The 22767-nt window shown below is 41.0% G+C and overlaps 4 protein-coding genes across 6 annotated transcripts; 2 read left to right on the top strand and 2 right to left on the bottom strand.

Moving 5' to 3' along the window:
• The first annotated feature begins 44 nt into the window (after positions 1–44).
• On the top strand, positions 45–7242 carry LOC145433237 (kelch-like protein 41). Of its 3 annotated transcripts, XM_080310266.1 has the most exons (9): positions 86–446; positions 649–847; positions 3018–3242; positions 4252–4398; positions 4488–4911; positions 4976–5128; positions 5530–5696; positions 6279–6574; positions 6917–7242. In XM_080310266.1, exons 1-9 carry the CDS (start codon positions 316–318, stop codon positions 7101–7103), a joined length of 1929 nt encoding a protein of 642 aa, XP_080166392.1. In that variant the 5' UTR covers positions 86–315; the 3' UTR covers positions 7104–7242. The 3 variants fall into 3 exon arrangements, with proteins under 3 accessions (XP_080166394.1, XP_080166393.1, XP_080166392.1); XM_080310267.1 differs by lacking the exon at positions 4252–4398 and having other exon boundaries at positions 83–446; XM_080310268.1 differs by lacking the exon at positions 5530–5696 and having other exon boundaries at positions 45–446; positions 4488–5128; positions 6917–7107.
• A 7174-nt stretch (positions 7243–14416) lies between these two features.
• On the bottom strand, positions 14417–15542 carry LOC145433235 (peroxisomal 2,4-dienoyl-CoA reductase [(3E)-enoyl-CoA-producing]-like). The gene has a single exon (XM_080310265.1). The coding sequence runs from the start codon at positions 15498–15500 to the stop codon at positions 14625–14627; it is 876 nt and encodes a 291-aa protein (XP_080166391.1). The 5' UTR covers positions 15501–15542; the 3' UTR covers positions 14417–14624.
• Positions 15543–16335: 793 nt separating this feature from the next.
• Positions 16336–18067, bottom strand: LOC145433232 (N-sulfoglucosamine sulfohydrolase-like). The gene has a single exon (XM_080310262.1). The coding sequence runs from the start codon at positions 18008–18010 to the stop codon at positions 16502–16504; it is 1509 nt and encodes a 502-aa protein (XP_080166388.1). The 5' UTR covers positions 18011–18067; the 3' UTR covers positions 16336–16501.
• Positions 18068–18784: 717 nt separating this feature from the next.
• LOC145433233 (putative serine protease K12H4.7) lies at positions 18785–22630 on the top strand. Its single transcript, XM_080310263.1, has 8 exons — positions 18785–18939; positions 19001–19176; positions 19241–19446; positions 19508–19577; positions 20633–20865; positions 21035–21156; positions 21218–21340; positions 21402–22630. The coding sequence occupies exons 1-8, from the start codon at positions 18847–18849 to the stop codon at positions 21822–21824; spliced, it is 1446 nt and encodes a 481-aa protein (XP_080166389.1). The 5' UTR covers positions 18785–18846; the 3' UTR covers positions 21825–22630.
• Positions 22631–22767: the final 137 nt, after the last annotated feature.

Genomic DNA, 22767 nt, shown 5'->3' with positions numbered 1-22767 from the left:
CAAATCAATAAATTAATCACTTTCAAGTTCAATTCTTTTGATGGATTGCTATCAAAATTCACCCGCGTAATCTCGCTAATCACATGGGATAGCTCAGCTTCAGAAAGCATTATCATTATCACACGAATGTACAGTTCGCATACTCATCTGCAACAGCTGCAAAATTACGAAGTGTTGTTTAGGCAAACGATGCAACGCTTCAGACACTGCGATAAATATTTGTACTGTAGTAGAGTAAAAGCGACTGCAGATTGAGGGACCCATTAATTTCGTGAACTGGACCTATTATATGTCGATTTCGTAAACTTTACCGTGATGGATCGTTCAACGAATCAGTACGACGGAAAGTTGATCGGGATGGCGAATGCAAATGCGCTTCGCTCAGATAAAATTCTTGTTGACGTGGTTCTTATTGTGGATGGACAACGTCTCGAGCCTTGTCACAAGTTTGTTACTTGATTTTATTCTGTCTCATTGTTATAAGTATGTAGCCTATGTGGCAAACAGTTTACTCGAGGGGTTCGTACAATCATATAGTAGGCCTATACACTGTGCAATCCACTGTGCAGTGTAATAGAATTTACTAATTTAGAAATTAAAGTCTGTTTACCACGAACCAGTCCGAGTCGTCTTTAACATATGTGACAGGTTCATGTTGGCATCCAGTTCGCCCTACTTTCGAGCAATGTTTTCACATGGTATGATTGAGCAGAGCAAGGGGGAGATCGAAATATCTGGAGTTGATCGGCCGTCTCTGGAAGCAATTATTGACTATATATATACGGGCAGAATCGCCCTGACGGATGACAACGCACAGTCTTTATTGACGTCATGCAGTCTTCTTCAGGTAGACTGATTACTTGAACATCATAACCTTTGTTTCATTTCGTTTGGTGACCTTGAATATTTAGAACTCATATTGGCAATATTCAATGTGTTTGAGTTATTGAGTGTTGGCAACAATGATTTATTATACGTAAAAGCAAATCTATACTACTTGGCACTGTCATGCTCCTATAATTACCGGAATAGAGAATCGAGTGTGTATTACGTAGGACAATACTGGTGAACTGCCACTATATTTTGATAATCTGTTCAAGATACCTTCAGATACCCACCAACATCATACCAGATTTTCTTCTAACTTGTCTCTGTCTGAGCAACACCACTCTACCAGTCTAGTGCAAAATTCAATCAGTTTTATTGGTGTCAATGTTTGGAATAAGCTGCCACCTAATCTCCGCAATTTAGACTCTTGTGCTTTTAAAAAACAATGTTTTCAATCTCTTATCTCTAACTACGCTAAATTGTATTTGCGTTGTATTTCAAATTGGTCCATGATACTGTGTCTTATTTTCCCTTTCGTTCGTTAGTTTATTTTAATTTTTTTTTTCATTAGTTATCGACTGTGAAAATTGCTCCTGCCCCGGGTGGCTCGGCTCTGAAGACTTTGTCATATCGAGCCTCCCGTCTACCTTGCATGTCGCATTTCACTGTGACATTTTTGTAGTGTTATGTTGATATGTAATGTATACGAATAAAGATTCTCTCTCTCTCTCTCTGGTGTGGATATCGCACGAATTTCACTGCACATTCATGCCCCCATTCTGATAGTAACATATTTTAGGGTCATCGACCACTTCAAAACCTCTAGCACAGTGGTTCTCATATACTTGGGGGGGGGGGGCGTGAAAGCATTTGACCGGGGGCGCGAAGCCGCGGTCAACTGAACTCTGTGTACAGTCCGAATGTCATATTTGAGAATTCCCTCATCAACAGTCATAACCTTCCATGTAATCAAACTATCCTTGCTAGCATTCTGTTTGCATTTTGTGATATCTTGATAAGGGGGCGCGAAATTTTTCACTATCATAAAGGGTGCGTGTCTAAATAAGTTTGAGAACCACTGCCTACCATATTACCGAATTTTCTAGGCGGCAGCAAAACCAGCAAACAGTCAAATCCAGCATGGGGCATAAGTTTGCTGCTTTATAATCTATATATAGTCGATACAGCACGAATAGCGATTAATATACAAAAATTCCAACAATTCGGGTGGCACATGCTGCTTTGCTACACCGTAGCTTTCGTAGCATTGAAATGTCAAAGTTTAACTTTAGTAGGCTTCGTGAAGACGAATAAAAGCTATCAAAACCAGTCTGCTGCTCACTGTACCGCCGACTGCGACTCCGGAAACTTTAAACACATCGACTTCATCTCCGACTTCCAATATTTACTTCACAGAACTCTGACTCCACAATAAAACGTTTTAGTTGCCAACTGAATCAACCTTTTTTAGAATTAAAAAATTGTGCATGCAGAAAAAAATTAAGTGTGTCAAGGTTCGCCTACGTGAAAAACTTGATAACTTCTGTAGTCTGTAACTTCTATTTTTAGTAACAGCCTCATTGGTCATGGTCATGGTCAGGTCATGTCAACACTCAAACTGTGGGTATAGTTGAGTGCAGTGTATATATTTCTCTCATTGGTACGCAGGCGGTTGTAACCAAGTCACAAGGCTCCGAGTCACAAGTCAATCTCACTTCTGTAGTTTTGGCTCCAGTCAAGTCAATTCGCCACCGAGTCAAGTCCGAGTCCAAGTCATCGTGCAGAAGTTCGAGTCCGAGTCTGCTCAGTTTCCAGATAAAGTCTAGTTAAACCCACTGATGCTATAACTCTGTTTGGTAATATGGAATGGTTCGCATTTATAATATACTAATTTTCCTCACTTTTAATAGTTTCCGGTCGCGTTTCAAGTACCAATACCAATAGATGAACTCCCAATACGGTTTACTTTACTATTCTTCGAAATTACAATGAAACGTCGGCCTTGGCCGTCTAAGTCTCGAGTCATATGACTTGGTTCGAGTCATGCGCAATGACTTGAGTCGGGACGAGTCATTTCCGTATTTTGAGAAAATGACTCGAGTCAAGTCGATTCATCAGAAAATCGGGACTCGCGTCCAGTCATGATTCGACTCATTACAACCCTGAGTGGTACAGATATATTTTTTCAGATGACAAGTCTTTACAATACCAGCAGAGAGTACATGATCACGCGGGTTGACGTCAACAACTGTGTTTCGATGTATCAGCTGGCGCGAAGTATATGCTGCGTCAGGCTTCAAAGCGAAGCTTTAAGGTTCATCAGTAAACGGTTTCGGGATGTTTCGGCGACAGATGATTGGTTGAAAATGAGCAAACACGAGCTGATTGATATCATTGGATTGGACGATTTATGGGTGACTTAGAGAAAGTTATTCCTGTCTCAATAATTTAGAGAAAGCACGGTGGCAGACGAAGTTCCTTAATTATACCCTACTGGGCCTGGGGATACGGGTGATACGTGTGATAGAAATTATAATACCAGACTGATTTGAGTCCAATCCAAGTATTTGAGTTTCTCTCGTGGCTTACGCCACAATCCCCCAAAGCGACATGCACACCAAACATTTCAGATTCTAATCTCAGAACCGTAAGGTATTTTTTATGTTAAAAAGCACTTGGTACATTTTCAAAGAGAATATAAGCTCAACAATGCTAAGTGTCATTATAGTCACCATCTTTCAAGTGGTCGCATTTTTAACTATACTAAGGGTTACCATATTTTGGAAGTCTGAAAAGAGGACACTTTTTCAAAAGTTTTAGACTTGCACAAACGGAGGAAAATCCTGAAAAATGGCAAATATTTCCCACTTAATGGTTGGTTGACTAAAAACAGGTCAACTTCACGTCCCCGCTCCAGAAATACCCGCCGCAGCGTTACTTCAGTGCTGATTTGCTGTATCCCGCTCCAATTTTACCCTATATTTATACAAAATTCTCAAAAAAGAGGACATTAGGGCGTCCTCTGAGGTCACTTTCAAAAAAGTCAAAAAATAGGACAAAGAGAACGTATGGTAACCCTAAACTATACCCACCTGACCCAGTGTCACAGCGTGCAACGTATTGTGTGTTTTGTACGCAGACGCACATACATATAGCATATCGAGGTTGCACAATTTCGTTGGTGCTATAGGCCATAAAACAATAGGACTGGTTTGTGAAATAATATCTATAGTCTCCTGAGTGCAACTCACAGTAGTAGAGTCATATTTTAAATCAGTATTCGATTGGGATTCTAGCAGCCAAGTGTTTGTGCTCATCAGCTCTACACATGCTACCTGTAATGGACATTTGGGATAGGGACGAGGAAATGCATTTTGTTCTTATTAGATTTCATTATCACACGTTTACTTTTTACTAATGTAGATAACAAGTGAAGAAATCGTGTACGAAGCCGCACTATCATGGCTAGTATCCGATCTCAATGGCAGAAGTAAATTCACCGCAGAAGTTCTCTCACACATTCGCTTTGCCCTTATCAAGGAGGAATTTATTGATAAATGCATTCTAGAGGTGCGAGAACAATTTTGTTAGTGTGTATCTTTTATCATGTATAATTCTATATCTGTAAAATTGTTATGGATTCTCTCTGCAATATGCAGGAAGGTATGGTGTTGGAGCATCCTCTTGTGCGAATACAAATCGATGGTGCAAAGTCCTACATAATGTCCAAAAAGATCAATGAAGGAGGCACGAAGAGATTGGATGGCGACAGCGAGACCAGCAGCGGTATTCCTTTTTATCTGCTGCCCATCCAGGGGGTTGAGAAGGCTGTGAAAATTCCCCTCAATATTACACCGCGAGCTGGGATGAATACAAGAGAGTTGTTGCTATTCTCGAACGGACGAAGAACTTTTGCCTTGAACCCGGACGGAAGATCCGAATATTACGGTTGTTTAGTTGAAAGACCAGAAGCCCAAGTGAAAGACGGGCAGACTTGCCGGTTCGGATGGTCGCCAGATATTCCGATGATGAAGAATCCAGAAGCTCACGCCACCGAGGACGGGTCTGTCTTTCTGCTGGGAGGTTGTAATATAAAATTTCATCCGTGTTCTAGTACAACCATCCAAATAATATTATACACCCATAGGCCTGGAAATAGAGAGATCTACACCGCTGAAGGTGAGAACCAAGCTGTTCCGTTTGGAAATCGGCACGCTTACATGGCTGTCTTGTGCATCAATGCCCACGCCACGATGTATGGCGGCTTGCGGAGACGGATGCGGCTATCTCTACGTTATGGGTTCGTGAACGATATTGACACTTATGTCTATGTGGAATATGAAACGAATACGCTATAGTTCTCGGCTAGAATAGAGTTTCTATAGAAAGCTAGTTGACTGGTAGAACAACTTCTCTCAAATTATATTGGATTAATTTTGTAAGTGTAGGCTACTGAATACTCATACTCAAGTCTTGCAATTTAGTTGTCTAAGAACTTTCAGTATATTTGCGATAGATTGCACATTTGAAGATGCCTCTTCGAGAGTCCGAATGACTTAAGTCAGCATTCTGTTCTCGCATTCCCATATGGATAGCAGTAGGCCTATATCGACGACATGGCTTTCGCATGGTTGTAGTTAAGCATAGGCCAGTGCATAGTTACGATATATTTAACATCGGTTGTTTATTCTTTTAATCTAGGAGGGAAAACGTTAGCCGATGGGGAGGTAGTGAGTAGCGTCTATAAGTACGAAATCGACGATAACAGTTGGTGTGAGGCCACACCCATGCCTATGGCAGTTTATGGACACGCTACAGCATCTTATAAAGATATGATATACTCAACAGGAGGAAAAACAGCTCAAAAAGTAGGGCACATTTCTTTTCCACATCAACAACTGATTTGATTGGAATGACATTTGAAACCGTAATAGCATAATATGACATCGATTGAATCAGACGTCGCAGTGTAATGGTATAAATTGACTATAAACTCATAAATATATATATATGGTGTAGAATAAAGGATATAATCGAGCAATGCTCATCCCAAATTCCACAACTTATACCAGCAGGATATCCAAATATAGTTACATTGATTATATCCGATTATACCGAGCGAGATAGTGTAATGGTTGTGCGTCCGGCTTCTCGCCGATCGGTAGGTCGTGGGTTCGATCACCGACCGGGTCAGACCAAAGACTCAAAAACTGGTATCCGCATCTATCCTGTTAGGCGCTCAGCAGTCACGGATAGCATGGAGGAGAAAAAAACGGGGGTACTCTAGACTAGATGACCTTACTATAAAGGCCGTATCGCATCTCCGTCGTCAAAGCATCTCGATGGTGCAGGCGAAAAAGAATACCATATCTCTCTCTCCTAACACGTCCCTACCACCATCAGACGTCGTAGCGCACACGTCGAAATTAAATTTTATATTTTGCTGTAAGAATCTCGTGGGAAACGTATTTTGTTTGGACTGTTCTACCGATACATGGATTGAAGTCGCCCCTCTGGCTACACCGCGATTTTTGCATGCCGCCACGCCGGATTCCACGAGAAATAGAATATTCGTTCTCGGCGGCTCCGGCGACATTGGTATCCTTGACAGCGTTGAAGAATTTCGTCTGGACATGGACAGTGAAAGATGGATTTACGGAGAGAGTTTTCCGGGAAATAGATGTGCGCAGCATGCAACAGAATTTAATGGAGAAATCCACGCCATCGGTGGATACATTACTGAAAGGTAGGCAGGATATAAGGCAGGACTTTGTTCGAATATCTTTGTAATCGGAGCATCGGTACAGAGTTTATAGACCTATACCTTGACCAGGACTATACAGTGACTCTAATTTTATTTTCATCAATTTTTTTTCTTTTCTCGACACCACTCAACTTTGTGGCTTTGACTGTGATTAGCATCATGTATTGAAATTAGAACAGCAGAAGGCGCAAAGACTATAGAAATCGATAATACGAAAGTCCTTGGTGCCATTTGCCTTCCTATCTTTCTATTGCATCGCAATCTTGTGGTGTATTGATTAGATAAAAACTTCATAATGAGCTGAGCTGATATTTCTCATTGCAGGTCTTCTAGTGGGCGGTTCGAATCCCGGGAAATCCATGACGTTTTTGTCTTGAACAGCCAAAACAATCAATGGAGTCGCAAGATTCGCAGGATACGGGGAGCTTCACTAATATCGACGCCAATGGCGTGCGTCAAAGTGAAACTGCACATATCGGGAATTCCTCGCGCAAGCATCCTCACCGAGTAGCCGCTTATTGACTGCATTTCTTCGTGAAGTGTTGCGTTAACGAAAATCAAATCACAAATTACAAATATGGTTTTAGAGACTTTCGCTCAATATGAAATGATATGTGTAGTCGGAATGTAACACGAACGATTGCAACATGTTCAGTTGTCTTCCCTCTCTTGACAAGCCGACTGAGCACTATTTATTGCGGGGACTGGATTGGATAGGCCTACTTTACACAATTGTGATCGCGACATTTGGTACACACATGATAAATGCCAATGATACACGAGAAACGTAATGAGTTCGCTAGTACTGGCATTTGCTTTGTGCATTTGTAAAATTATGCGTACAGATATCTTATATATATATTATATATATCCTTGTATAAAATATTGTAATCAATTCTATACCGTGGTCGGGAGTGAACGCTGGCTCGGTACGGTTCGCATTGCGCAAACCCAGAACGATAGTGCGAGTTCGGTCACCTTCGAATACCTTCACTGCCGCCAGAGGCGGTCACAGTCAGTAGGCTAACGAAGTAGCGCGCTTCAAATAGACTGACCTTCAATACTTAGATTTTTCTCAATTGAAAATCTCTACTGGTATATCTGACTAGAAATTTACGACGTCAGTATCGACGATGACTACTTTCAGCAACTCTCCGGTACCTACATAGTATTTTTAGCGCTCATACATATGGAGTAATCGCCACGACCCATAACTTCATTCACACTTTAAATCAGGGATGCGTATAATTATTTTTCCTGACAGGCCAAATGTGAAGCAGAAAATATTACGTTGGAGGGCCGAGACAAAAACTATAGACCAGGGCTGGCCAACCTTCTCAGCCAAAGGGCCACATTCGATTGGCGAACTGTTGCGCGGGCCACTAGCCGCGCGAAGCGCGAAAATTTTTTGAAGTTCACAGGTCAATTATATTGTCACCTGACTATATCCCGGACTGCTGAGTATCGCTGGGCTCAGTTTGCAAGGACTGGGCTATTGGCGTCTGGACATATCGATATCGAAAGTTTCGACCAACATGCGTCACTCATTTTGTGCCTAGGTTTCATAGTCGAGGGTCTTTCTGCGAGTGCAAACGCAAAGTCGCATATGTTAAACGACACTCTGTCTCGTAATCGCGAATATAGTTAGATTCAATCTGATACAGGCGTTCTTTCATTTTCACAAAGGGGCAAGAATATTAAAAGCAAGAAATCGAGTGACAACATGTTGCGCGAAGCGTGTAGACCAGGGGTAGCCAACCTTTTAAGCCAAAGGGCCACATTTTATTGACGAACTATTGGGCGGGCCACTAGCCGCGCGAAGCGCGAAAATTTTTGGAAGTTCATAGGTCAATAATATTGTCACTTGACTATATTGCGAGCCTGCTGTATATCGCTGGGCTCAGTTTGCAAAGAATGGACTATTCGGCGCACCTGGACATATCGATATCAAAAGCTTCGACCAACATGCGTCAATCATTTTGTACCTATGTTTCATAGTCGCATAGTCGCAAGGTCGTATATGTTGAACGACACTTCGTCTCGTAATCGCGAATATAGTTCGACTCAATCTGATAGTTAGACTCAATCTGATACATCAGGCGTTCTTTCATTTTCAGAAAGGGGTAACAATATAAAAGCAAGAAATTGAGTGATAAAATGTTGCGCGAAGCGTGCAGAAAATTTTTACTTTTGATAAATCTATCGCAAATTATTCTACTTTATTGTAGTGTGCGAAGATCTACCAACATGTGACTGGCTCATGGATCTGCCAATGCGTCGGAACTGATACTTTTGTCATCACATCTGAAGTGTTGCGGCCAGACTAATCAAATTTTTGGTTGACCTTGCAAGTTCACAATTTGTGTAATCCAGTTTTGATAATATTACTAATTTCGGAAATTACGTCGCGGGCCACTCAGAACCTTCTCGCGGGCCACGGGTTGGCCGGCCCTGCTATAGACCCTATTTTACATTGTTAACTAACACATATGTTGCTGAGAGGGTACGTTAATATTAGGCTGTGTCCCTAGCCCTGTGTGGCTTGGTAAAATAGTCTTGTTGTTTTGGTAGCTTCGCTAGCAGGTACGTATCGGGAGAATATGTGTATTCACCGCATGATCTTTCACCCTTAGCCTCAAATTATATACTAGGGTGGAGTGAAAAATAAAAATTTTTGAATTTCAAAAAAGGGTCTTGATATGTGGTGCCAAATAGTAAACAAATAAATTATATCATAATTTTGGGTTCGTACACCCTCTAGTGGTCGTGCAATTTCACCGAACGAGCCAAAAACAGCTAATTTCGGCATATCTGGATCATCACTTACAATAGAAAGTCAGTTTTGGGCTTAAAAGATGCAGAAGCAACATGTTTCTATCTCACTTCCATAGAACTTACCCTTAAAAATGAACAGAAAAAAAGTTACAAGCAAATTTCTGATTTTATAGGTAAAATTAAGCACTGAAGCAGTGGGTAGGATGTCAAAAGCGTGTAGTGATTGATCTTATGACTTAGCAACATACCCTATCAATTAGAACTACTTTTCAAAGCTTGCTCAAACGAATGAAACCCCCTCCAAGCATAAATAGGTCTCGGGCATCGAATAGAGACTGCTAAAACTGTATTTAAAACAGCGTCCATTGGTAGTGCAGCGTCACGATATCGGTAAGTTTGTAACAACGGCCCTCATGAGATTTCTTACCAAAATGCTGTGGTAGGGTTTGTAACATATTTGTCACAAAGCTCCTGAATGAAAGCACAAACATTGAAAATACACATTCAAAACACAAACATCAATTCTATACTGGAAACAGAAATTTTTGGTAGCAGTATCACATGAGTATCAGTGTGCACAAACAATAAAGTCATGTTTAGTATCGAAATATTTCATCTGCTTTCAAGACTTCAGTTTTTGTCTGATGAGGCCATCTCTACGTTTAAATCCTGAAACATCGAGCAGATGCTTATGTCACCACTGTCATATGTCTATCCACTGCCTGGTTGTGGCAAGGATAACTGAGCCTTAATGGCGATGATCATAGGTTTCCCAGCTCGTGATCAGACAAGGTCTTGATTGCGATGCAGGCGGCTGTTCAATATTTTTGAGGTTTAAGTTGACAATTTGGTGGAAAGATTAAGCCTTCATGCTAATAACTGGAATTTGGAAGAATCTGATGCTGGTGTCAATGTTTCTGCTTTAGGGTTTGGTTTCATTTATATACCCTCCTTCAAAGTCGTCAATTGGAACCAGATCTGAAATATGTAGAGGCTGGGCCCATCGTTCATTCAATATGGTTGACTCTCACGTCTCAAATTTCAAAGTACCATGTGGGCCAGATTCGTCCATCGAGAAATCCGAGCTGTCTTGCTCAATTCTGCATGGAGGTCTATTTTCCGTCATGGTTTCAAATAAAAATGCACAAATCCATTGTTGATGGTGCTAAAAATTTCCACAATATAGTTTCCCGTGTCACAAAGCTGACTGATACCCGAATTCACTATCTTGCACTATCTTTGCTACGAAGAAATGCTCATTTAGAACATCCAGAAAATGTTTTGCTGGGAATGCTTTGGTGACGAGGAGGGAAACGTCCGAAGATTTACAGTTAACAAGATTACTGCTATGCGCAGAACAGCCACGCCGTACCAAATTCCAATTATGAATTTGAAGGAAGATATATATAAATGACATTAAACCTAAAAACAGCGACATTGAGCATCAGTTTCTTCCAAATTCCAGTTATCAACATCAAGGCTTAATCTTTCCACCAAATTGTCAACTTAAACCACAAAGATATTGAACAGACGCATGCAATTTCGACCTTGTCAGATGTCGAGGTGGAAAACCTAAGATCATCACCTTTACGGCTCAGTCATCCTTGCCACAACCAGGCAGTGGAAATACATTAAAACGTGGTTACTGAAGCATCTACCCCGTACCCATATGTCAGGATTTGAACGTAGCGATAGCCTCATCAGACAAAAACTGAAGTCTTGAAAGCAGATGAAATCTTTCAATACTAAACATGATTTTAATGTTCGTGCACACTGATACTCATGTGATACTGCTACAAAAATCTTCTGTTTCCAGTATAGAATTGATGTTTTTGTTTTGAATGTGTATTTTTAATTTTTGTGCTTTCATTCAGGAGCTTTGTGACAAATATGATACAAACCCTACGACAGCATTTTGGTAAGAAATCTCATGAGGGCCGTTGTTATAAACTTACCGATATCGCGACGCTGCACTACCAATGTACGCTGTTTTAAATACAGTTTTTGCAGTCTCTATTCGATGCCCGAGCCCTATTTATGCTTGTAGGGGGTTTCATTTGTTTCAGCAAGCTTTGAAAAGTAGTTCTAATTGATAGGGTATGTTGCTCAGTCATAAGATCAATCACTACACGCTTTTGACATCCTACCCACTGCTTCAGTGCTTAATTTTACCTATAAAATCAGAAATTTGCTTGTAACTTTTTTTCTGTTCATTTTTAAGAGCAAGTTCTATGGAAGTGAGATAGGAACATTTTGCTTCTGCATCTTTTAAGCCCAAAACTGACTTTCTAGTGTAAGTGATGATCAAGATATGGCGAAATTAGTTGTTTTTGGCTCGTTCAGTGAAATTGCACGACCACTAGAGGGTGTACGAACCCAAAATTATGATAGAATTTATTTGTTTACCATTTGGCACCACATATCAAGACCCTTTATTGAAATTCAAAATTTTCATTTTTCACTCCACCCTATTATATACTCCTTGCTCGGTACTCACCATAAACTAAAAAGACCGGTTCACGGCTGACTTCAGTAAGCAAATATTTGGTGCTCCAAATCTTGTTGAAATGACGGCCTTCGACCATATCTTTCATTGCTTATTGACATAACATCGTTTGTGAGGTGAGGATAACCGCTAATCACGTGCGCTGATTGCATTATTTCAAGAATTAGGATTTGGAAACGCATGACGAACAGTTTAAAAGTCTTATGAGAGTCGGTTGAAAAGCTTGACGTATGCTACGTATAATTCGATAATATGAATGTATGTATTGAGCGAATAACATAACAAATATAACTAAATTTTCACTAAATCTACAATTTTCGAAACAGCTCTGTGGCTCACCAGTGGGCCAGAGCCCACTGTTTGAGAGCCCCTGGTCTAGGCGGAGTGCACAGCGCATGTACACTGCACAACCTACGGGTGCGTATATAGTAACTATAGTATATATCAGGGGTCGGGAACCTTTTTTGTCCGCAGAGCCATATCGGCCTTATTTTTTACCTTTTAACTCTCAAAGAGCCATACATGTCAATCACCTGTTACGTCACAATCGACAATTCGTGACGTCGCGATAGCAGTAATTCGAACTCATTACATTGGATTCGTCGTGTGCACCACGTCTCTTTAAAAACTCGTTCTAATCATGCTGGTTGCCTTATTTAAGCACGCGAAACCTGAGTTACGAGAACGTAGGTTCGTGGTGATGAACCTTTTAAACGCGAAAACCAGTGATCACATGCATACGTGGAGTCGAGCATGGTCACTACAGCAGTATATATGGCTAATTACCTACCTACTCTAAGCTATGATACATCAGTGACGTCGGATCAGGGAAGGCAAGTAAGGCAGTGCAGTACCTCCGCGTTCGTCAGGATGATGAGTGAACGAAAATTGTGAAACCTTCAATTACTATTGGTATTTTCTATCGATGTTCATGAACGACAAGATTTTGAACATTTTTCTCCCGAAATGACACAATTTGCATATTTATTATTCGAAATTAAAGCGCGAAACGACAGCTAAGGCACAGACGGGCCAAGTCATCATTGATAACGCAATTCATCGTAAATAGTTTAGAATTTGTTATAACTGATATTAATCGAGTGTAGCTTTAACGATTCCAAAAATCTAAATACTGATCGACTTTTCAATTCTCAAAGTATTCGGCGGTAACACATAGCGTTGCGATATCTCGCCTACATTTTATCGCCGATACTACAGAGCTACTTAGCAATCAAGAACGTGGATAGCTATGGCGTTGTTTGTAATTCGAGTTTGTAATTGTGAATTCTACGTCTACAGGCAGTTCATTTCGCGCCGTAGATCAGGAAGACAATGTGTATTTGAAAACTGCGTTGTCATATGGGCGTCGGCATGTCTGCTATTCTCTTTGATCAATCAACGTATTGTGCAATCTAAGATTGCGAATCGGGTGCATCGAATTCGCGATTGATATTGGTCGCCGGCGCGATAGTAACTTAAATTTGAGGATTTACCTCTAACAGACATGTTTATACTGCCACGAGAATAATTATCTGGCCGTGATTAAAATGTACTAACAAGTTGCTGCAATATTGATCAATTCAGTACAAAAATAAATATTTGGAAAAGAGCCATATCTTATACCCAAAAGAGCCATATATGGCTCGCGAGCCATAGGTTCCCGACCACTGGTATATATGGTATAGTATAGGGTTACCATATTTTGGAAATCTGAAAAGAGGACACTTTTTCAGAATTTTCAGACTTGCAAAACCGAAGGAGAATTCTCAAAAAATGGTACATTTCCCCTACTTTGTGGTCGGTTGACTAAAAAAACACGAACGCTCTATGTAACACGAACGAGCGTTTAGGCGAGAAGAGCCGACTCTGTAAATGTAGAAGATAAGTAGCGGGGAAGAGCGTATATCCTGAGGGGGGTCTGGGGGGCCCAGAAGTTCGGTTTATCGTCACATGGGGGGCCCACGTTTTTGGCTGATGAAGTTCTGTTACGGCCCTGAGTATATAGACTACATGAGGCACCATCGTTTAATTTTTTTTCTTTTCCTTTTTCAAGTTAACACTTTATACAGCCAGACTGTTTGATGCAGGTGTGATCAGACTAGTTGACCTTCACGGTCGTATCGATCGTGAGGGTCAACTAGTCTGATCAGGTGTATGCATATTTTCTGTACCATCGTCATTGCCGTCTGTTTTTATGTATTTTGGTTGGATGTAAAAAAAACGCTCTCTCTCGCAACTTCATCTCGGCGCCAGATCAGCACAGCACACACAGAGTTTTGGCTAACATATGCGAATCCGCAAAGTTCGCTCTCAAAATGAATGACGGCGATAAATCTTGGTCAAAAATGGCCGAGGTATAGATTGGTCGTACCTTCCGTGTCCAGTGTCCAAGCACCGAAATGTCTGCCGCCGAATAGTACCTCTGCTAGATGCGTGTTATTTTTAGCGGTTTTACATTCAACATGGTAACCTCCACGACCCATATTTTCTTTCATACTGGCTCAGCGAGATATCTGGCATATTTCACGAGCATAGCTGTCAGGTCATGTAAATAGATATTTATTTGTAGAGTAAAATTTGATTATTTAAAAGGAGCGGGTTTAATTTCAAATAAAATTAACAGCACTAAAACGACTGCAAAACACCGCGATCGCAATGCAAACACGGAAGCATTGCAAAAAATATTAATTCGAGCATATCGGCAGGGTGAACGAGGTTCGATGTCAAAAATGTAATCAACTAGAACAGCCCTCACATCTTCGACTGCAAAAATTGTTTGCGCATGGAGAAGTCATTAAACGCTGTCAACCAACTACCACCGTCAACAATGTGAACGGTGCCGGTTACGTAAGACGACGCATCGCTGGACAGATACACCACGGCTTCCGCGATTTCGCATTTCTGTCCTCCGCGCTTCAAAGGGATTGACGAATACATCATCTCCGCGACCGGGCTTTTCCCACCGAGTCTTCGCATGCCTTCCGTGCCCTTGATAGGACCCGGGGCTATATTATTAACTCTAACGCCGTCCGGGCCCCATTCCACCGCCAAATGCCGGGTCATCGCGTCGATCGCGGCCTTCGCCGAGCCTGCGTGCACTTGCAACGCGTCGCCTCTGTACGCCAACGTGGCGGTAATATTGATGATGTTACCACCGTTCTTTTTGAAATACTTTTGATACACTGCCTTGCTGGTGTTGAAGGTACCGATCGTGTCGATCTCGATCACAGTTTTGAAGGCATTGTACGACAAGTTTTCAGCGTCGCATAGAAAATTGCCAGCAGCCGAGTTGACTAGTATATCGATACGTCCGTACCGTCGAAGGATATCATCCACCGCTTGTTCAACCTCGGCCGCATTGCGCACGTCCGCTTTAATGGCAAGACACTTGCGGCCGGTGGCCTGTTCCAACTTTTTAGCGGCAGTCTGCACTCGATCGAGCCTCCTGCTGGCGATCGCTGTATCGCACCCGTGTCTCATTAATATTTCGACGATACGGAAACCTATACCCGACCCGCCGCCTGTTACGAACGCGACTTTTCCTCTCAGCAAGTCTCTTTGAAAGACATACTTGTATTCCTTCAAGCAGTCGTCCGAGTCTACTTCTTGATTGAGCGGTACACTCATAATTATTGTACTTTACTAGAAACCGTACACTCTACTATACTATACTATACTATAAAGTCTGTTATATAGTCAGCAGTACATAAGAATCGTAAATGCAGCAGCCAGTACTGATTATGTTCCATGATTTGAAAGTTAAATATTAACTATCACGCTAAAAATGCCGCGTAACGTTATGTCGGGATAATAGTGACCTTTTGATCCTTGCTCACGAAAATCAACGCCAACACAAATCACTCAGGTTATAGATAAATTCAGAAGATCGAAACCAGTGCTATTCAACCGATGTGTACGGTGCACCATATTGTGTATTAAATTATGCATTGGGTGCACCAGTACCTTGTTCAGTAACTAGCCTCTGAAATATGACGTTATCAACCACGCACTACTCGTCGCAACAACTTCAAGTGAGCACCACACCAAAAAAAGGTCGAAAAGCACTGTTCTAAAGCACCATATCAAGTAGCAAGTAGCATTTCCATGTGGGGTGGTCTCTGTAGGCGTAGCAGGGATGAAAATTGGGGGTATGGAATAATAATTACGTCACGAATATATGTTGGGAAGTATGAAAACGAGCGAAGTTAAAATGCCCAAGTTGAAAATTTGGAGGGGCCACTACGGGTCTCGGTGACCCAAATGCCACATGACTGCAGTATCAGGAGGCTAATATGCGCTATTTGCTATTGGGAGTTTGAAGAAATCAATGTATCATCTCAAAAGTACTTGGATTTGGATTTCGGATTCTTTATGACAAAGCTTCCTTGGAATTGTCTTGAGTTACTTCAAAGTTTACGAAAGTGTGCTGTAGCTATCTGTTATTATTATCAATAGCCCACCATCTGGAAAATAAGAAAGCTAAAATATGATAATGCATTAAAAACCAGAGTGAAAAAAGTCAATATGAAAATGCTATACAGTTCAAGGGCAAGTATAAAATAGGTTCTGATAAGCACCAATATTCAATACCACCATCATTGCACTTTAATAAAATGAAGACATCATTCTCAGAGTCCATTCTGCATCGACATGCACACGGGATGCTGTTTGTAACTTCCCGCATCCTCCAAGACACCGCCAGGAGAACAGATCCATGGATCGTGCGTCACATTCAACCATTGCATCTGTGAAAACTTATATTTTTTCACGAGATCGGCATATTCGTTCATGTAAGCTAGATTATTCATTTCCAGCGGGTCATTTTTCAAATCATACAGCTCCCATTCTGGACGGTAATAGTATTCTTTCAAACTTTTGAACCAGTGCGTGTCCTCACCAGAACGAGTGCGGTTGAGCAGGTCTTGAAATGACGGAGATAGATAGAAGTCCTGATCTATTGGAAACGGCATCATGTAGTTGAGATTATGGATAAGCCTAAATGAGTGATCTCTTATAGATCGCATGGGATAATACATTGTCACCTCATGAAGGCTGTGACTGCCATACACAAAGGCATCTTGTAGCGCATCAGACAATAGCGATTGTCCCTCCAGATCGACTTGTCTACCAAATAATTTATACTGCGGATATGGAATCTGCCACCAGTCTAAAACTGTTGGTGTAATATCGAGAGTACTTGCTAGCATGTTAGACTCAGAGCCCCAGGTATTCTTGTTACTTGGATTCGACAGGATGAAAGGCTCTTTAGCTCCAGATTCATAGAGATTGGTCCGACCGTTAGGAAAAGGAATACCATTGTCCGAGGTAAATATAATCAACGTGTCATCCGCATGCCCAGATATTTCAAGCTCTTTTAGTACTAATCCAACTCCTTGGTCTAGCCGCGATATTGTTGTGTACTGTGCTGACAAATCCATTCTTGAAGCAGGTGTGTCTTGAACAAAACCAGGAACGATAACATCTTGCGGTCGGTAATAAGCTGGCTTCCAGTCTGGCATCACACCCATGCCAGGGTCACCATTTCCAAACTTCTCACAAAACACGCCATACTGCGGATTAGTGTGACCACATCGATGAGGGTCATGGAAACCAATGTACAAAAAGAAAGGATCGGTATTATTTTGTGACAAAAACTCATGAGTCAACTCTTTGATACGCGTTATGTTTCGGCCAACTTGCATGATTGAGTTGTTTTCTTCTGTTTCCGCGTAATCAAATGGATAAGCTTCTTCTGGACCCACATGCTTTTTCCCAATAATTCCAGTTCTCACGCCACTATTCTTCAGGATGTACGGCAAACTTCTTACCTTGGCAAATGAATTGAAGTCATGGTAACCATTATGCAGTCCGTACATTCCGTTTTGATGCGGAGGTAATCCGGTGAGAATCGCGGAACGGCTAGGGGAGCAACTACTAACGACGGTGTAGGCATTCTTATAGACGACTCCTCTTTTTGCTAACCCATCAATGTTCGGTGTAGAAATAACTGTATTATTATACGTGCCCGATTCAAATCCGTAATCATCTGCTACGATAACTAAGACATTTCTGCAACTAACGTGGTGGAATATGACGGAAAAAGACAATATATAAGACACAAGGCGTGAATCAGACATCACGTCCCAGCACGCAGTACCAGCAAACGGCTAACACAAATTTTACTGGCAGCCCGAGGTTGCTCAAGCGTTGCAAAACAAATGCAGCAATCATGTGACCGGGATTCCCCTCGAAACCAGCCGTGATTATCTGTTGTCACAGTCCAGTGGCAAGATTCTGCTATAGCTGCAATTTTGATGTGTTTTTCTGACACAGGAAAATGTTTGATGAACTCGTGACTTAATCGAGTAGTTCTCAAGAGCTAGACGTAGCGCATCGTGGGCGTATTGGCATTTCTAACGTAGTTAAATTGCAATATGTCAGTTTAAGATTTAACGTACTACGGTATAAATTATCATCATCATTGGTTTATTAGGAATTTTTATCAGGTCAATACACCACAATAATATTTAGGCATATATAAGGATATATAGCATCTTATAGTGGCATGTGCAATGTGCATGTGTGCATTTAACCTAATTAACACTAACAGAGGCCTATCACACACACACACAGTCACAGAGAGAATCTTCATGCGTATTACATACCAACATTACACTACAAAAATGTAACAGTGAAATGCGACTTGCAAGGTAGACGGGAGGCTCGATATGACAAAGTCTTCAGAGCCGAGCCACCCAGGACAGGAGCAATTTTCACACTCGATAACTATTAATAAATAAAAATAAAATTAACTAACAAACGAACTATCGAACTAATTAAGTAACATTCTTCAACAAGGTGATTTTGTTTCAGTGCCTTGTAACGTTATGTTTTGAAGTGACATAATTAAAAGACAAATCAATGTAATCTTTTATAACAGGCTTTAAGATTCATCCAATTTAATCCAGTGAAGATGAAGTATTTGGTGTCTGTAATCTGTATCATATCCTGTGTTTCGGCACAAGAGGAATGGTATACTCAACGACTTGATCACTTCAACTATGAAGTAAGAGAACACAGTTTCAATCGTGAAATTTCGTCACTGACACTGTTGGCATATTTTACAGGACCATAATACCTGGAAGCAAAGGTATTTCGCCTCCGACGAATATTATAAATCGGGTGGCCCAGCTTTCATCCAGATTGGAGGTGAGGGTCCTGAAAGCCCAGCATGGCTCACCAAAGGTCATTGGATAGAAATCGCCAAAGATGTGGGAGCAATGGTCTTCATTGTGGAGCACAGGTTTCTATATCTTGGAGAGCAAATGCTTGGAAAATATGACTAACATGCATTATCTACATCATAGATTCTATGGAGAAAGTAAACCGACAAATGATACATCAGTTGAGAATTTGCGATACCTATCGAGTGAACAAGCGCTTGCTGACCTTGCAAGGTTTATTCAAAACAAGACAGCTGAAACGGGCATTAGTGACTGGGTGACTTTTGGGGGATCGTATCCGGGATCCTTGTCACTTTGGATGAGATTGAAATATCCTACACTAATACGAGGCAAGTAATGAACATATTTTTAGCTCATGAGCTGTAATAGGATATTTGTTATGCAATTTAGGGGCAATGTCAGCCAGTGCTCCACTTCTGGCAAAAATGAATTTTTTTGAATACAACGAAGTCGTTAACAGGTGAGTAGTTGGCATACATTTGTCATTGGTGTGTTTAATGAGGGCAATTAAAAACATCATGGTATTGGTTTTGATAGGTGTTTCATAGCAATTGGTATACTTGATATACTGTTATTTATGGTTACCGTACTCTAACTATTCGCTAATCTCCTTTGTTTTATGCAACTTGTTATTTTTGTTTGCTGTCTGCAAATCTGCACTTAGTGGGGAGTGGTATGTACAACTACAACATACACCCTATTTTATCAAAACAAAACGTTGGGTACTCAATTCTCATTGTGTCCTTGTTATGTTGCCCTTCCATACTGTTGAATAACAGGCGACAATGTTTATATATAAATGTTTCTTAATACATCGGTATCTGGGATATCTAGATTGATAGATTGACTGCGGAAGAGATTCGGTGTCCTAAACATAGATGATATGCGGAAACTAGAAATCGCCAAGTTTATGTATCAGTTCCACTGCGGTCGTTGTCCCGAATATTTCAGTGACTTTTTTACTTCGGAATCAAAAGCGCACAAGTACAACACACGCGCTTTCACGTCGTCCAAATATCATATGATCGACCGAAAAGATCATCGCTCCATCGAATATGCCGGACCCGATGTGGGGAACAGTATCCCGCCGGCCATCCGACTGTCGACGAGCATGTCCACATTCAAGTCGAAATACAAGCAATTACTACTAAATGAATATTAGTCCACCCTCAAGATTACCGGAACACGACTGACCTATCGATCTTGCCTTTCATGACATGCCATCCATTTCTTGTTGCTTGCTTTTTTTATACTATCTTTTTTACTTTTCATTTAGTGTGCATGCCTCCTCTTTACATCGCCTAGGCCAAGTTGGGTGTCTGATTCCATAGACTACTCCAAGTCGCTTCGACGCCTTCCTATCTTTTCATTGTATCGCATTTTTGTGGTGTATTGAACTGATAAAATTGCTAATAAACCAATGATGATGATGATGGTGATGGTATATTATAGTCTATCAAATCGTGTCGACCAATGATAATCTTTCTCAAGTCAAATTACTGTATCCATATCCAGGTCTTTAACGAATTTTGGTGGACGAGATTGCGTCCAAAGTATCACCGTGGCTACAAACAAAGTGGAGCAGATGTTGAAGTCTGCTGATGGCCGTAAGGAACTTCAGAAAACGTTTAACCTTTGCCAGCCACTAGAGGAAGGTGACGATGAATACTTCCAAAGTACAATTTACGACCCAATAGCCGAAACAGTGCAATACAATCGAGACAACAGAGCATTTGAAGGCGCGACAGGTTAGTACTTTAAATCTGATTGAAGAAATCATCCTTTGCAATACATAAAATGAACTTTTCATGTTTTACAACTGTTCAATCATACACAGGTGTTTAATTTTACCTACTGGTATGGATCACACTAGACTAGCTATAAACAGTCGACACTACATTCATTATATGTTTGCAGGAGGAAATGTGACAATACAAGCTGTTTGCAGACACATGACTGATGAAAGTGTTGGCGATGAGGTTGCTCGATATGCGACCATACCGTCTTTATTTGGAAGCTTTTATCGCCGAAAGAGAGTGGTATGCATCAACATCCTTGTCATAAATTCTGATTGAGAACATATACATTTTGATATTTCAGCTGTCCAGACGATACAGAAGCATTCGTAATGGCAATGGCGAGTGCGTCGACTCTAGTTATAAAAATTTCATCAAGAAAATGAGAAATCCTATATTTGATGCTGGAAGGACATGGACCTTTCAGGTATCTTTAAAAATAGTTTGATTTCAAGTTGGATAGCCAAGAAAATTCAACACCTTTCCAGACTTGCACCGAATTCGGCTGGTTCCAGACGACCGACAGTTCGAAACAACCTTTCCGAGGATTTTCGTTAGACTTATTTCTTGATATGTGCGACAAAATATTTGGACCGCAGTTCTCGCCTGAGAATATCAAAGACGGCATAAGCGAGTCAAACGCGAATTATGGCGCGAAAAAGATTGCGGAAGAAGTATCCAACGCCTGTCTATTCAACGGCGGGGTGGACCCGTGGCATGCCATGTCCTATTTGCCTCATCCGGACCACACACCGAGTCTACAGTATGATGTGAATCCAACGTTTCATGCTTTATATGCTCCGAGCTCAGCACATTGTGCGATCATGTACCCGGATCATCCGGAAGATCCCGAGGACTTGAAGGTCGCTCGGGAGTTGTCTGCCAAGTATGTCAAAAGTTGGCTAGTGTGATCGCCGTGACTATGCTTTACTAATGAACAATTGCAAAGTTTCTGTATGCTTGTTAAATTTTTACCGACACAAATTTTCTTGAAGGCATGATATCGTATATGTTCTGATATTGCAGATGTAGAGTATAATCTGAAGAGCTTCTTGGAGGTGCAGAACTTCAATATACAATTGAGTAGTATATTCAATGCATTTGAAATACACGAAAATATTTTCGGCTGACGCTCGCCAGCAACTAGTGGAAAAATGGAAAGAACATTCTATATCAACAATCGTGACGTCATATTCGATGATACAATTGTTGATATACAATGTTCTTGCCAACACTACTAGCTGCTGACCATAACTCCTGACGAGTGTCAGCCGAACACATTCCGGTTTATTTCAGTATGAATACCGGTATATTATTCATGAGTATAATTGTTGAATGGAAGTGTCACTGCTTTGTTGCTCAGAATTATTTGCGTATTTGGGTTGACTAAGAAATCTGACGCAGCTGCAAATCAATGGTGTGTCTATACACGCAGTGCAAACAAAATGTAAACTTTCGCTGTTAGTCGATCAAATTTCTACTTGTTATTTCAATGCTGCCCACCCATACTTTCAGTTTTTCATGAATTGATGTATCGTTGAACAATCTTAGCCAGAATTTTTGCCATTTATTATGATCCTTTATAATGCAAATTAGAAATCATATTCCAGTGGCATTTTAAGCTATTTCATATAATTTTACATCCCTATAGAAAATTGTACGTACTCCGTGAGATTTTTGAAGTTGAATACAACGCTTTTGACCAGTGACAAATTGAGATATTGAAACGAATATTATTGCAAGCACAGTCGTAGTATTGGTAGATCGAGTCAGATATTGACGCCAGACCACACAGTAAGTAGAGAACACTTGACATCTGACAGTGGAGCAAACTGACTTGCTTTCAGGCGGGTA

Source organism: Botryllus schlosseri, chromosome 2 (genome assembly GCF_051294905.1).
Source record: "Botryllus schlosseri isolate E-star chromosome 2, Bs_hap1, whole genome shotgun sequence".
NCBI classification, from domain to species: Eukaryota; Metazoa; Chordata; class Ascidiacea; order Stolidobranchia; family Styelidae; genus Botryllus; species Botryllus schlosseri.
The sequence above is the reverse complement of the archived record's forward strand: the minus strand, read 5'-3'. Positions and strand labels throughout refer to the sequence as shown.